The following is a 15,797-nucleotide window of genomic DNA, read 5'->3' as shown; positions in this document are numbered from 1 at the left end:
TGATTTCTGTCCTGCAGCATCATCTTTCCATCTAGACGCAAGGTCAGAACCTCTGACACAGTGTCTTTTGCTTTGGGGCAGGCAAAGTGGAGCCTCCTCTGGATATCATGCTGTTCGCCTTGAACTGCACAGCTCTCAGCATCCAGTGGAGAATGCCCAGGCATCCCAGGAGCCCCATCACGGGCTATACTGTGAGTACTGGGGCCCAGCGATCTCCGTCATGGGTGTCGTCCTGGTAACTGTACGCCCTTCCCCCCTCGCTCCTCCTATAGAGGGTCTGCTTGCACCAACCCTCCCCTATTAATCACTGCCCCGGTTTCCTTACATGAAACCAGAGCAAATGTTTCCCTTTTAAGGGTATTTGTAAGTGCCTGAAAGTCTGTTAGGATCTATGGAGTCCTTACTCTGTTCAGGGAGGGGGGAAAATGTAAACTAAGTAGAAGATGTGGTTCCTGCTATCCTACTGCCCACGGTCAAGTTCCGAGGCTAAAGCAGAAACATGGGAATAAAGTAAAGACATGGACGGGCAAAGTAGGGGAGGGGACAGAGAGTGCATTCCTACCTATCAGAGGAAAGGTTCACCAATGTGTTTTGTTTGAACAAGGTTTTTAAAAATGAGTCAACTTTTAGGAGTTAGGAGATTTCAAATAAGTATTTGAGTTCTGAAAGCTCTGGGAATATCCAGAGAGCGGGCCACACCAGGCCCACATTCCTATGGGGCACCGAGCCCACTGGAGCTGGGCTGCCCACTTTAGATGAGACAGAAGACCCCCCCCCCACTCCCCATAACACCCAGATCTGCAACTCCCTACTACCTCCCTTTCACCAAAAATTGGCTCTCCTCCTATTGTCTTCTTAAGGCAGAGAAATGTGTTTCTGAACTCCTGTTACATAAAAAGTGAGACAATGGAAGATGCCGCGAGAAAGTCACAGTTTGGGGAAGGCTAGCAGGGGCTGGGTCCAGCCCCTCCCTCCCACTTCTCTGGCACACATCTCCCTCCCAGTCTGTAGGCTCATGTGTGTGCGAGCCCGGCCACCGGGGAGCTGGTGTTTGCTGTAGAACCAGGGTCAACAAGGCAGCGCACCTCAAAGACCCCAAGTCCGGAGCTTGAACCCCGAGCCCTTGAACTGCTAGAGGAGTGCTGGCCCGGCTCTCACCCCGATGCCTGCCTCTTTTCCAGGTCTTCTACTCTGAGGTGGGCGCGGATAAATCCCTACAGGAGCGGTCGCATCGTGTGCTGCTCCAGGACTCCGTGGCCCCGGTGAGTAGTGGCAGCAAGGCCGCCCCCTCCAAGAGCACCTGTGGTTGGCGTTGCAGCGATAGTCAGAAGGATTTCTGATCGTGTGTGTGTGTCATATATAATAATCATGTGTATGTAGTCCTCCGGAATTTACACACATCCCCATGCACACTCCCTCATCACACGCCTCGGCCCGCGTGCAGAAAGGGTTCTGGGGAAGCACTTCCAACCTGGACTCAACCTGCCTCCTCTTCATCCGGCGAGAAAACAGCCACCTTACAGCTGTTTTTTTGTTCATGAAGTTCGATGCCGACTTTTTAAAAATCGCCATAAAGCTTTATAAATAAATATGACCCATCTGTATCCTCCCAAGTGCCTGGAGACACAATGCAGAAGAAAATGATGTAATTTGAAATGTATATTCAAACGGCCCAAGTTGTTTATTTTTCTTGTCAAGCTCCGGTGCCCGGTCCTTCCACTCACCAGCGACTGCCTCTCCATCTATTTCTTTTCCTCTTTCCTGTCAAGGTCTCTGTGGGTGAATTTTCCTGCCTTAGGCATGTTCTGTTTTCTTTCCTCCACTCTCCTCCCCCCGCCGCCCCGTTCTACTATGATTCTCCAGGAGGCTAGAGCCTTTTGAATTGCTCTGCAAGCATCCAGGCCCAGCGGCCAGAATGCGGCGGCGGTGGGGGTGTTGGCAACTGCGGAGTCTGTGCCCACTGCAGGCGTGGAAGCCTCGCGTGGAAGCTCTTGCTCCCTGGGCACCTGTTACCTGGCAGGCGCGATTCCTCCTGCTTTCCATTTGCTTTCGCATTTAATCTTCACAACTATCCTATGACTTCATTTTATTGACGAGGAAGCCGAGACTCACTCTCAGGTGAAATCACTCTCCCCATATCACACGTTAGTGAGGAACAGCGTCCACTGGAAACCCAGTGCAGGCTGACTTCTGAGCCTTGCTCTGGCTTTTTTTTTTTTTTTTTAATTTAAATTTTAATTTTTTACCAAAGCTCTTCAGAAGGAGGAGGTACACATTTGCAGCTTGTGGGTACTTTTGCAGGGTACACTTTTTTTTTTTTTTTTAAGATTTTACTTATTTGACACACAGAGAGAGAGAGACATCACAAGTAGGCAGAGAGGCGGGCAGGGAGAGGGGGAAGCAGGCTCCCTGCTGAGCAGAGAGCCTGATGCGGGGCTCGATCCCAGGACCCTGAGATCATGACCTGGGCTGAAGGCAGAGACTCAAATCACTGAGCCACCCAGGCGCCCCGCAGGATACCTTTTAATCTCAGACTTTGGTGCCAGCTACTCTCATTTGCCCCAGAAGCCCTCAGCCTCTATGGTTTACTTTATCCTCAAAGGGGAGACTGGCTTAGCCCACTGAGGAATCCTCGAGTTGAGGTTATGTCTCATCTCAGCACTGGAACTTTCAACAAGCACCTGGACCCTGCCAAGGAGCCAGCAGTATCCCCAGCCTCGCAGCCAGGCAGCGAGGGCACAGTGATGGTGACAGGTGTCTTAGAGTCTGGGCAGTGCCTCTGGAATTGAAATCCTGCCCCAAACACTGGCATCTCTGGGAAGAGCATGGCAGTGCAAACATGAAGCACGGGGCCAGGGGAGAAATAGGCACCCCGGGCTTCCTGACATCCTTCCTGCACTTACAGGTTGGGTAACTTTGGCCAGAGTCCCCTCACCTGGCTAAGCCTTACCTTTCTCCCATGAAAGGGGTATAATTATTACACTGTTGTGAGTTCTAAATAAAATGGTATATTTAAAAGCCTTTGGTTTTAAATGTAAAGAAGCCAGATAGATGTTAGTGATCATTCCTGATGATCACTGCCTTTATGTTAAATACATTCTGTCGGTTAATTATATCCAGGCATTAGAGTATGCTAGCAAATTATGCCTTGCCCATTTCAACACACTTTCACAGTTGCTGCTATACGCCCAGTATAGGATAACACAGAGTCCCGATTCTCAGACAGATTTCAGTCTTATTGGGAAAATCCCATTCTCGTCGATAAGCAGTTGGAAAGCAACATAAGACCGATGTTATTAACATGCCGCTTAATAGACTGAAGTTTCGAAGAGAGAGAGATTAGTATATGAACAAGTGGTCCAACTAGGGGCTGAGCATTGAAGCAGGAGCAGTTTCTAGAAAGGCAGAGGAGAGGGAGGAGCACTGAAATCAAAAGGAATGGTGTGAACCAAGAGGACAGGCATGCATGTGTGTGTGCATGCCCGCGTGCTCATGTGTTCCGGTGGGGAGGTGGGGGGAGGTGCAGAATATCCAGAATGGAGAGAGGAAATCATGCGAGGACATAAAGGCAGTGAGTCAGGAAGAGGGGAAGTGTCTGGTATAACAGTGAGTTCTGGATTCAGGACTTGCGTTCAGTGTGCTGCATTACAACAAGCTAACCCTACCGAACCTCAGTTCTCTCGTAGACAGAATAGGGATCCAAATAGTATCTATATCATGGGAGCATATCTGGGGTTTCCAAACTGCGCCAGCTGCTCCAGGCTGTGCAGCAAACTCGCGGGGGCGCTGCGGAATGTTGCAGCTTCTCAAAGGAAAGAGGGGCATCTTTGTGAACTACCACTACCGGGTTGTTTGGGTAAAACTACGGAATAAATGGAACACTTGGGCATTTCTTTGCTATTATAGGTGCTGTAAAAATATTCCTGAGACAGCAAAGGTGCTGTGAGCAGAGAAAGTTTGGGAACCCTCTGGCCTGTGTGATCACTAAACAGGGTCCCGGCCGTGGTGCCCTCAGTACCGCAGCTGGCATGGAACAAGCACTGAGCGAGCGGGCAACAGGGCTCAGACGGAAGCTGTGTGTTCACTGCCTGTGGCTCCCTGTGGAAGGGGGGGCTGCTCTGCTGGTTTATTTGCAACCTGGAAGTTTCCCTTTCCTTTCATGTTGTTTTGTTTTTGTTTTTCCTCTGCAGGGACAGTCTGATCACCGGGTGATTTTTGTAAGTATGCTTCAGAAAAGTTAAATCCTTGTCCCAACCAGGATTCAGGGGGGTCTCTTTTCATCAAAATGTTGATTTTCCCACATCTCGCTCCTACTGATTGAGGCCTGAGGGAGAGTGCTTAGTTCCAGTGTGAGCAGGGACAGCGGAGCATACCAGGTGAATTTTTAATCATTTAGAAAGAAGGAGCTTTTATATCCTCTGTGCTGCTTCATCTCACACAGCAGAGTGAGGTTAAGGGGAACATTTTTAAAGGTTGAAGTAATTTAAGCTCTGTTCCATAACTAGGTGAAAAAGACTGAGAAGGAGAGAAGATATTTAAATGACTGAGCACCGCTGCAGGGTGGTTCCCCTCCCCCGACCCTTCCTTCTTCTTTCCTCACTTTCCCTAAGGATTCCAGACCTTCCCAATAAGCCAGGATCAGGTCACCTCAAACCACTTGACTTGCTGGATTGACTGCCAAACAGGTCGGGTTATATCCTTTGATGATTTGCCAAATGGAGGCCTCTGACTGGGTTAGCATTTGACGCTTACTTTTTTCTTAGAACAACCTGCAGGTTTCAACCTGGGAAAAATAAGTAGTAAAACAAAGCAGGGCAATTTGGTCATTTTTTAGAGTTGGAAATAGAAGCGCGTGTTTAGACTGGTAGGCTCCACACTTTCTAATCATTCATATCATTGGTAAAAAATATTTGAACATGCACGTGTATTTATAAATTATGCATATGCTACTCTCCTTGTATATTATGTACATTAGAATGTTCCACAGAACCTGAAAGGAGGAGATAAGACAGAAATAGAAAGTTCTTTTCTTCTGGCATCTCAAAAGATTGTCTTGCTCGCCCACGGGGATGCGCCATCATCCTGCTTTGGAGTCCACTGGTCTGGTGACCCAGAACCATGATTGCACTTGGGTCTTATCCAAGGTTAGAGAGAGAAAACGGAGGCAGGAATCGTGAGACTGGTTATGGAGTCCCAGCTCTGTCATCACAGCAGAGGTCATCTTGGACAAAGTTACTGAACCCCTTTGAATCTCTCTCTGACTGTAAAGTGACCTAGTAAGGGCTCCCAGCTGGGGGTTCCTTTGTTCCCTCTGGGACATGTGGACATAAGCGTGGACATTTTCGTGGACAAGGCTCAGGGAGGCTGTTTTCCCTGCAGTACACAGGACAGACACATACAAGGAAGATTTGTACAGCCCCAAAGTCAGTGCTGCCCTTCCTGTGAAACTCTGGAAGATACTTTCTAGCTTTCTGGGACCACTCAGGCAACAGAATCCCCCCAACTCCTACCACCACTCTGGCCCACATAACCTTCCTCAGGGCCACTGAGAGAAAGATGTTTGGAAGATAGCACTTTTCTCTTTCTTTGCTGCCTTCCATGTAACGATGCTAGATATTCACAACCAAGGCCCAGCCTCGACTTGTAGAGTCAACTGTGAAGTTGAATCCAAGGTTATTAGCTACCAACAAGGTCATTTTAGAGCAATCGTAGAATTTTGGTGTTGAAACTTTGGCCCAGAGAAGCAAAGTGGCATCTCTAAGATCACAAAGCTATTTGGCAGCAGATCCTGGGTCTCCTGACTCCTGGTGCAGTGCTCTCCCACTTCGTGCTTTCTCTCAGCTCTGCTCACTGGATGCCCTTACAGTATAGTAGCTCCCTGTCTGGGCTAGCAAACAAGATGACCTATAGCTTCATTTCTGGAAACAAATAACCTGGGTTTCCAGCAGTAGGAGAAAAATGTGGTGTGGAAGGGAGTAAAGGTGGAATCTGAAATTGGGGTCAGAGATTTAAGTCCAGAGTCCTTCAGCATGGTTTTATCATTGCAAGGAGGTATTCAGTTAAGAGTAGTCCCATCTTTAGGGGCTCCTTGTACATAGCTCTCCAGATTGTTTTTGTACATTGGGTCACATAATGATTAGGATAAAAGTCAAATAGTCCAAAATGCCAAGATAATAGTGATTCTAACAAAACGTGCATTTATGTTTCCTTCAGGATATAACCTGTTTGGTTATAACCAATTTTGGTGGCTTCTGTCAGAGACCTCGAATCTTGTTGCTCTGCCAACCCTTCTAGCCCTCCTTTCCATGGCCCACATTGGCTCACTGGCACATCCACATTCTAGCTAATAAATGAGGAAAAGAGGAAAGGGAATGCAGCCGTTCCTATTAAGGGATAACTCAGAAATTGCCCTCAGCATTTTAACTCAAATTCTTTTAGACAGACTTTAGCCACATGGCCACAGCTGGATGCAAGGGATGCTGGGAAATGTAGTTTTTGAGTGGTGATGGCCCAACTAATATACAGGGGTTCTATGATAAGAAAGGAGAGACGGGGCGCCTGGGTGGCTCAGTGGGTTAAGCCTCTGCCTTCAGCTCAGGTCATGATCCCAGGGTCCTGGGATCGAGCCCCACATCAGGCTCTCTGCTCAGCGGGGAGCCTGCTTTCTCCTCTCTCTCTGCCTGCTTCTCTGCCTACTTGTGATCTCCGTTCAAATGAGTAAATAAAATCTTAAAAAAAAAAAAAGGAGAGAATGGATATGAGGAAACAGTCAGTCATCCCTGTCACAGACTGTGAATGGGGGGAATGGGACTGGTACAGTAGATGTGGGGAAGGTAGTTGGACCTCTGAAAAACAAGGTGCTAGCCTGAAAATTTGATATGCTGTGTTTGAGAGTTGGGCAGTTAGAAGCATATTAGGTTATGATGTGTCTTATGAGGGAAACCAGACCCATTGTTGTCATTACTTATGTTGTTGAACTTTCTTCTTGGATTCAGTGAACTAACTAGCCTTGCTTTTCTCTTCTTTAGCTATAAATTCTCTGATCCCATGACAACCACTGGGGGTACTGGGAAGACAGAGGGGGCAGGTTTTGGGGTTTTGCATTTTAGAAGGGACTAGACAAACACAAAGTACCGTTATTTTGTAGCGAAGTGTCCAGCTTTGCCTCCTCATTCCCCCAAAAAAGGTGTGGGAAGGGGCCCATGGAGATTGCTGAATTCACTCTGGACTCTACTCCAAGAAAGCAGTTTCTCTCACTGCTTCTCACTACATTGTATAAAATAAAATCCAAGAGAGATAAACATTTTGACTTGTTCTCAAACTTCCACCAGGCAACAAACGCTTAGTTTTTTAATTTCAAGAGGAGCATATACAGTGTCTTATGTAGTTTGATGCAAGTAGTTATAAAGTACTTAAAGATGGAAATAGAAAGATTTGTGGAATTGTGTGGTATTTTAATAAAGAATCCAAGGGTTATCCCTAGTCACAATATAGTGAGAGATTCCATTTGGGAGGATTGAGGTCAGAGGAAGAAATGATGGTTAAGTCATTGAGTCCAGCTCCTCTTTCCATGACCCCAGGTCCCCAGTGCCCTTGCCCCGCACTCCCTTATGCCACCTACCTAGCTGGCCAAAACAGGAAAAGGCTGGGAATAGTTGGCTCTGGGAGGGTCACTTTCTACCTGTCTACCTATCAGAATATACCTGGGCTACGGGTAGAGCTAATCTTTCATATCTAATAAAGATATGTTTTGTAAAAACAAAAAAAAATAATGTTTTGTAACCTACATAAGCAACATCAACAAGTCTAATGTCTCTTGGTTTTCAGTGATAATTTTTTTAATGACCTGCACATTCCAGTCTTTTTCAGGCTTTCAGTAATAACTTTTAAATTTTCAATACATAAACTTACATAAATAAAATAAAATTCTTAATAAATTCATAAACTTACATAAATAAAATAATTTATTTTAATTAATAAATTCATAAATTCATAAACTTACATAAATAAAATTCTTAAATAAAATAATAATCTGATCTTCAGTGTTTATGATAAGTGTTTATTATTGATTTAAATTTTAATATTTTTTGTACATGTATTTTTGAATTAGAACTTGGGCCTTGGAGTTAAACAAAGCAGGGTTCAAATCCCCATTTTGCCACTTAATAAATTCATGTTCTTGAGCAAATCATTAACTTTTCAGGGATTCTCTTTTCTCCTCTTTAAATGAAAATAAGAGTGGTATTTACTTCACAGGACTGAAGAAAGAATTAAATCAGGCTACATGTTCCTGGAACAGAAAACACACAATACATGGTAATAGTAGCCGTATTTGGTATTGGCTCAGAGCTAATATCTATAATAATCTATAACCATACTGCTCCTCCCATACGTCAATCCAGCATAAGGACTTCCAGGGGAAAAGGTCCTAAAGCAAAAGTCTGTGAGGGCATTGGTTTGAAAGTTTATCTTTGCTCTCATGGGAAGAGCCCGGGCATGGCTGATGAGAGAGAAGCGAGAAGCTTTTTATCCACCTGCTACCTCCAGTCTCTTAATATCTCACTTGACATGGAACCGGGGGACAGATAGTGGAACTGAGATGCACAGATGCAAGGAGTTAGGACCAGAAGGGGGCTTGGGGTGAGGTCTGTATGTTCAGCCCCGCCCCCTTGTGCAGCTGCATGGAAGGTGGAGCTGAGCAGAAAGGAGAGGAGGAGGGACTGGAGGCAGACACCCTCAGGGAGCCCATAGAAATGGCCGAGATTCAGAGGAAGTGGAGGAAGGGAGCGGGTCTGAGAGGCGCATGAAGGCGGCTGGAGAGAGGTGGGTAAGAGAAAGTCAGCCTGTCTCTGGAGTTGCCAACCCCAGGGCCTGGGACAGTGGTACCCATGCTGTTGATCAAGAGGGAGGGGTCCGTCGTAGAAGCTGGTTCTCGATGAGGTAATCTGCTTGTATTGGGCACCTTGACTGGATTTCTTTCTTTCACTCATTCCCTTTCTTTCCCCCATTTATTCATTCATTCATCAAAAAAGCATTGCTTAAGCATTCACTACCTGTCTCTACTAAGCTTTAGGTTGCCAGAGGAATAAGAACTTGCTCCTGCCCTCAAGTGGGTGGGGAGAAGGTGACAAATAAACAGACACTTACAATCTGAGGTGAGTGGTGCTAAGATGGAGGTACACCAAGGACACCAGGGAAGCATAGACGAGGGGCGCCTAACCAGACTGGAGGCTGGGGGTCAGAGAAATGAGGTAATGTCTCAGCTGAACTGAGTCATGAAGGATGAGCAGGGGTGAGCCGGGCAAGAGTGGGGAGAAGGGCATTTCATGTAGAAGGAGCAGCAGGTTCAAAGGCCCAGAGGCAAGGAATTGAATGGCATAAATTTGAGCCCTGCCAAGTTCTTACGTATGACTGGAATGTAGAATGCAAGGAAAGGAGGTGACATGAGATGGTGCTGGAAGGATAAACAGGGGGACACAACTATGGCATTCTAAGGGGATTATAAAATGGGAAGTGACATGTTCAGATTTGAGGTGTGGGAAGATAACTCTAGCAGGTGAGGTCTACACTGGAGGTGTAGGCAGCATAGGTGGACAGAGAATCGGAACCCACTGTCATAATTATGGGGACTCGGACTTAAGCGTCTGTGAGGACCTAAATAGATTCAAGTGATGTGAACAAGTTCCAGCGAAAGTATTGGTAACTGGCTGAATGGTGGTTACAGAGGAGAGAGGAGAGTGTCAAGAATTTGTTGTTTGGGTCATGAGAGAGCAAAGGCAACATGGGAAGCAATTCTTTATTTTGTTTTCAGTAGTGGGAGGAGAAAAGATGAGGTGAAATTTGGTTATGTTGAACCTCAGCGGCTTGGTAGTTGTTGGGTAGAGATAGTCTAGAGGGGGTTGCAAACCCACGTCTGATGCCCACGTCTGGACATCAAGAGGGCGGCCAGAGCTGAGAGGCAGATTTGGGAGGTGTCAAGCGAAGGTGGTTCTGGAAGCTGAGGAAGTAGTAGATGAGCTTACCCAGGCAAGACGACAGAGTAAGAGGGCGAGATGGCAAGGGATGACTCCCTGGGAAAAACCAATAACTGTGGGGCAAGCAGAGAAAGGGGAGTGGGTGGAGGATACTGAGAAGGAGCAATGAGACAAGTAGAAGGAGACCAAGGAGGAGCATCGTCATGGCTCCCAAAGGAACCAAGAAATTTAAGAAGCAAGGCTAGGCAACAGTACTGAAAGGTACAAAAAGTCAAGTACAGAGAATCATCCCCATTGGATTTACTACAAAGTTGTGTGGTGACCTTGCGTAGCAAGAATATCTCAGTAGTTTCATAGCTCGGAGAGGCCGGGGGGGTGGGGTGGTGAATCAGAAGTGGAGGCAGCTCCTTTAAGAAAGTTGCCCCTGTGGAGAGGAGGTGGGCGCAGGTGTGCTGGAGAATACTTGACTGTTCTTGAGGTGGGAGAGACTTGAGCACAGTGAGTAATCCCAGAAGGACCCAGTGGGTAGGGAGGGGAGGCGATGGAGTCACAGGAGAAGGCAGGCAACAGATGGAATGCAGAGCACAGGAGGTGAGCCGAGCCCCTCCATCTGGGGCTCATGTACCTGGCTGCCCCTTTGTCTCGGCTGAGAGCTTTACACTGACCCCGGGGGCTCTGCCTTCCACGGATTCTGTTTAAGTGGTCTGGAGTGGAGTCCAGGCATTGGTATTTTTTTTAGCGATTTTTTTTTAATTTATTTATTTGACAGATAGAGATCACAAGTAAGGAGAGAGGCAGGCAGAGAGAGAGGAAGGGAAGCAGGCTCCCTGCTGAGCAGAGAGCCCCATGTGGGGCTTGATCCCAGGACCCTGGGATCATGACCTGAGCCGAAGGCAGAGGCTTTAACTCATTGAGCCACCTAGGCGCCCCTTTTTTAGTGATTCTTATGTGCACTCAGGGTTAAGGACTCCCGTAGTAAGTATTCGATAAGTCTTTGTTGAATCCTTCTAAAAAGTTTTGTTGATCTGCAGGCACATTCTCCTTAGCAACACTGACTATTTGATCATCTGCAGAGGTGGCTCTGAAGAAGTCCAAGACAGGGTCCCTGCTCTCAAGGGGCTTAGAGCCCCAGAGGAGAAATAGGAGTACATGATTTGTAATATTTAAAAGTACTGATCAGTGGCACAGCCTTTGGTAGGGTAAGATCAGGCCTGGGTGATCAGCTGTCATGGGGAAGGTTGGGGCCTCAGAGGAGTGGTGGAAGGTAGGTAAGCAGGGAAGAGGAGGGGCCTCACACGGGACAGTAGTCATGACAACCCATTTCTTGAGGACATCCCTTGTCCCAGCTACTTTACACACATTATCCCAAATATTTCAGCTAGGCAAGACAGTTCTATATCATCTCCATTTTACAGAGGAAGAAACTGAGGCTCAGGGGATTTAATTTCAAGGCCACAGCTAGCAATAAGTGGCAGAATCAGGATTCAAGCCGAAGACTAATTGATTCCAAAGCCCATGTCCTTTCCACTGTAGTGTTCTGGGACCAGTGGGACCCAGACTCCCACTTCCTAGTTAGCACTGTAGCCCCCGGGACATGTTGCTTTCACCAAAGCCTGAAGTGGAGCAAGTCTTCTCCAGCTGGGACTACTCTGGCCAGGGACACAGTGCAGGTGAAGTTCATATACATCCTTCATCAATGTGGGGTTCCTGGACCTGCAGCAGCACTTGGAAACTTCTTAGAAATGCAGATTCTCGGGTCCCTTCCGGGATGTACTGAATCAGCACCCCCGGGGTGGGGGGAGGGCAGGCCCAGCCATTTAAGAACCCTCCTGGTGATTGTGATGCAGCTAAAAATTTGAGAACCAGAGTTTGAGACCCTTCTTTACTGGTACAAATCAAGACCTCAGTTTGCTGTTGTGGCTAGTCTCTGAACATCTGTGATGTGCAAATGGAGGGAAAAAACTGGTGGATTCCAACCCCAGAAAAGATGATTCCCTGAATTCTAGCAGCTCAGTACTCTGATCAAGGAGCTCAAATGTTAAAAGCAAGATCTGATAAGACTACTGAGTCTCTGTTCTAGAACCGTTTATAGATGCCAGTAAAAGGTAACTCTCTGGAAATACGTGATGGTGTTTTCCTCTTTGCAGTTTTAAAACTTGGCCAATCCTAGACAAAGCAAAGCAATCTCTGTCCTAAGCAGTTTCACAGGGGCCTCGAGGTACAGCCCTTCTGGAAATTGTCTGGTTTGCTGGAAAAGAACTTCTGGTCATTGACACATTTCCTGTTTGGTCATTGACAGGAGGAAGTGATTGGAGATTTGAAACCAGGCACTGAATATCGAGTGAGCATAGCAGCTTACAGCCAGACTGGCAAAGGGCGGCTTAGCTCTCCTCAGCATGTTACCACTTTGCCCCAAGGTAAAATGGGTTCAATTCATTAAGTGTAGAAAAGCAATGGCTGCTATTCACTCATCCCTTCATTCAGTGTATACCAATGAGGACCTACTACGTGCCAGGCACTGTGTGAGGCTCTGGTGATGAACCAAAACAGGCACAGCCTTTGTCCTCTCAAAACTTAGTGGAGTGGGTTAAGACATTACCTAGTTAAGGTGTAGTCATGGACGGTGGTAAATGCTATTTAGTGCTGTAAGAACATGTAAAGGGAGATCCCATGCAGGGGTGAGGTGAGAATTCCCTGGGAAAATGACTGACCAGTAAGAGGGAATCAGGAAGGGGAGGAAGGAGAGTGGAAGAGGAGATTTTATAGGCAAAGGGAACCCAACAAAGACTCATTAAGGTGGCGCTTTGCTGGGCACCGGGGGGCAAAGGTGGCTCCATCATCACCGTTCACAAGCTCACTGTGGAGGGAGAAGCAGATGGTAGGTGAGCAGCTCCAGGCCATCGAAGCGGGCTTTGGAGCACTCAGGAGGGAGCCCTCCTCCACCCCAAGGCTGAGGGAAGATTTTAGAAAGATCCATATTTTTCGCCCAAAGTTTGAAAACTACATAGGATTCCTCTAGGAGAGACGGCAAGAAAAGATGTTTCTGACATAAGCAATAGTTCAAGTAAAGGCTAGGAGATGTGGAAGTCTGGATATGAAAATAGTAATAGCAGTTTCCGTGGGGTGATAAGATTGTGGGTGACTCTTACATCTTTACGCATGAGGGTGGGAGGGCATGTCCCAAACATCCTACCATTGGTATGTGTTCTGATGGTTGGGGCAACATACACACAAAATTGAACTTGAGTGACAGTAATGTTATGCATTTCATTTTCCTTGCGAGTGTCCATTCCAACATGCAAACAGAGGTGGAAGGTTATTAGGAGGTGGGAGTGTAGTTGAGGATTTTAAAGGGTATGCACTATTATGTGTCCCAGAGCTGATGGTATGGTCTTAATTTAGTTAGATTTCAGCCAGGGCATTGAGGGAAGGGGGGAAGCCCTGTTCTCATTTCAAACTTTACATGGTGTATTCAGTTGTGATTATTTTTCTGTGTTCGTTTGGCTTGGATTTAGAGGCTGTTCTGAAGAGAGATGTTTCTGTTTTTGTTTTTGTAATTTTTAATTTTTTATTAACACATAATGTATTATTAGCCTCAGGTGTACAGGTCTGTGTGAATCGCCAGGTTTACACACTTCACAGCACTCACCATAACACATACCTGCCCCAATGTCCATACTGAATAGAGATGTTTAAACTGTAGGAAGCACATGTGCTTTTTATATATTAAACATCTTCAGCAACGAAGACCACAGTCAACTCTAAGTGTTTGCTGTCCCACCTAGATTCCTGCCTGCCTCCGACAGCGCCCCAGCAGCCACACGTCACTGTGGTCTCAGATTCTGAGGTGGCCCTGTCTTGGAAACCTGGAAAGAGTGAAGGAAGCTCCCCGATTCAGTACTATTCTGTGGAATTCATCAGGTAAGTTTGTGTGTCACACTCAAAAACCGTATGTATTGACCTCAAGTGTTCCAAACATGACAGAATACTATGTGGAGAGTTGTCTCCACTGCATGTGTATTTAAGAGAAGCCAAAGGCTTGAAGACCTATATTTATATTTTCTTTATAGGCCAGCCCTGTCCCCACACCTCTTCAGACCCAGGTCATCTGGTAAACCCAGTGCTCACCCTACATCTTCCTCATCTCCCCTCTACCATCAGGACTGTCCTAGGCTCTGAAAACTCCCCAGGCATCATTGCCAACACACCTGCTCACATTTCAAGCTTGAAAGTTGCCTCCCTGGCTTTGGAACATTATACCTGAAGTTTAAATATTGGATGGTGATTTTTCTTGAGGAAGGGGGAAAACAAACAAGTATAAGTCATTGTTTCCTCCACATCCTTAATGCCGTGAGGCAGGTATCTTGGTTTGGTTTCTGCTTTTTCCTCTTGTCTACCTCTCCAGTTCTTGTTACTTAGCTTATCAGAGGGTAGAAGAGTAATGAGGAATTCTTCCAAAATCTTACAAATGGAAAAACATGGATTCTCAATGCTGCTATGTAATTGTAAGCAAAAATAAACAAACAAAAACAAAAACAAGGCACACATGTGCCTCCCCCCTCTCCTTCACACACATACATGCACACACCAAACAAAAGGAGTTCCTAATCTGAGGCCCTTCCTCTGAGCTCTAGCTGAGTTGGAGTGTGAACCGAAGCAGCTGGCGGATGCACACAGGTCTGGGGAATTAGTGTTCCCTCCATTAAAGGTGGTAGTGTTTGTCTAAGGCCTGCTGCTTCATGGATCCATAAAGAGGCTAGTTCAGCACCTCATTCCCGAGACTATCGAAGCTGGGACCAATTGATTCTGCCAAGATTTTGATTAGCCCTGCTCTGTGGCTTAATTTCCTAGCCTTCTCATCCATAGTGGAAAATAGATCCTTGTTTCTTCAGAGAAGTGCTGCTCTGAGTCCCTTTAATGCGTGAGGACAGAGCTTGTTTCAGGCAGAACTTGTTGACTAGCAGGTGGCGGAAGCCTGGAAGATGAGGCAGGAATGTAGTGACTGCTGGGACTCTCAAGTCTGGTGACAAATCTAGGTTCAGGGAGGATCTGATATGTGCCAAAGCAGCCATTTGTCTCCATCCATCTCTGTGCTATGTTTTCCCCTTTATTGGCTGCGTTTTCAAGTAGCCTTTTCTGGTGTGGTGGCAAGATGGCCGCCAGACACCAAAGACTTGCCATCCTTTAGAGTAACTCCCCACTGGAAAAAGAGTGGCCATTTCTCAGTGGACCCATCGGAGTCTCAGTGTCCACTCTAACTGGCCAGCCTTGGGTTCCTTCTTTCTGAGACAGCCACTGTGGTCTGGGGAGAGGGTACACTCTTGATCAGGCATTTGCTCATATTCTGAGCTCTGGAACTAGGGCCCAGTGGGTCATTTACACCAAAGTACATGGATTGAGAGAGTTCAGAAGGGTTGGTTCCCCTAAGGAAAGTTGTGCTATTAATGAAAAAGAGGCAAAGCAGATGCTGAGAAAATGAGGGGAGAAAAGGATGCCCACTGGAAAGCTCCAGACCGATGCTCATTATTGAGGATTATCTACCAGCCCTCTACTGAACAAATTTGGTAGGCAAAGCCTGAGTGTGCCTGGGATAGAAAAGATTCTAATCCTGTTTCTGGTAGTAGTTAAACATGAAACACTGAGAGTCCTAAAACTTCAGCTTGCTCATTCTTAAAACTCTGAGGGGAACTTAACATTTCTAATGCACTTGTCTAGCACCAGCAAAGCAAAATGTAATACTTTGAAATTTGGGGAAATGCAAAATTTTTCATGGTAGCCCAGCAGACCATCTATGTAGCCCCCAGCAAAGATGATGGTTATCAT

At 46.5% G+C, this 15,797-nt stretch overlaps 1 protein-coding gene across 1 annotated transcript in view; it reads left to right on the top strand.

The window, feature by feature from the left end:
• The window catches only part of EGFLAM (EGF like, fibronectin type III and laminin G domains), a 373,971-nt gene that overhangs the window by 258,617 nt on the left and 99,557 nt on the right, over positions 1-15,797 (top strand). Inside the window, exons 7-11 of the mRNA XM_080803310.1 lie at positions 82-191; positions 1,182-1,262; positions 4,191-4,217; positions 12,274-12,391; positions 13,760-13,895. Of these exons, the coding sequence (XP_080659436.1) occupies positions 108-191; positions 1,182-1,262; positions 4,191-4,217; positions 12,274-12,391; positions 13,760-13,895 (446 nt within the window). The 5' untranslated portion in view covers positions 82-107. The remainder of the gene's footprint in view (positions 1-81; positions 192-1,181; positions 1,263-4,190; positions 4,218-12,273; positions 12,392-13,759; positions 13,896-15,797) is intronic.

The sequence above is a fragment of the Martes martes genome, assembly GCF_963455335.1.
Source record: "Martes martes genome assembly, chromosome: 5".
NCBI classification, from domain to species: Eukaryota; Metazoa; Chordata; class Mammalia; order Carnivora; family Mustelidae; genus Martes; species Martes martes.
The sequence above is the reverse complement of the archived record's forward strand: the minus strand, read 5'-3'. Positions and strand labels throughout refer to the sequence as shown.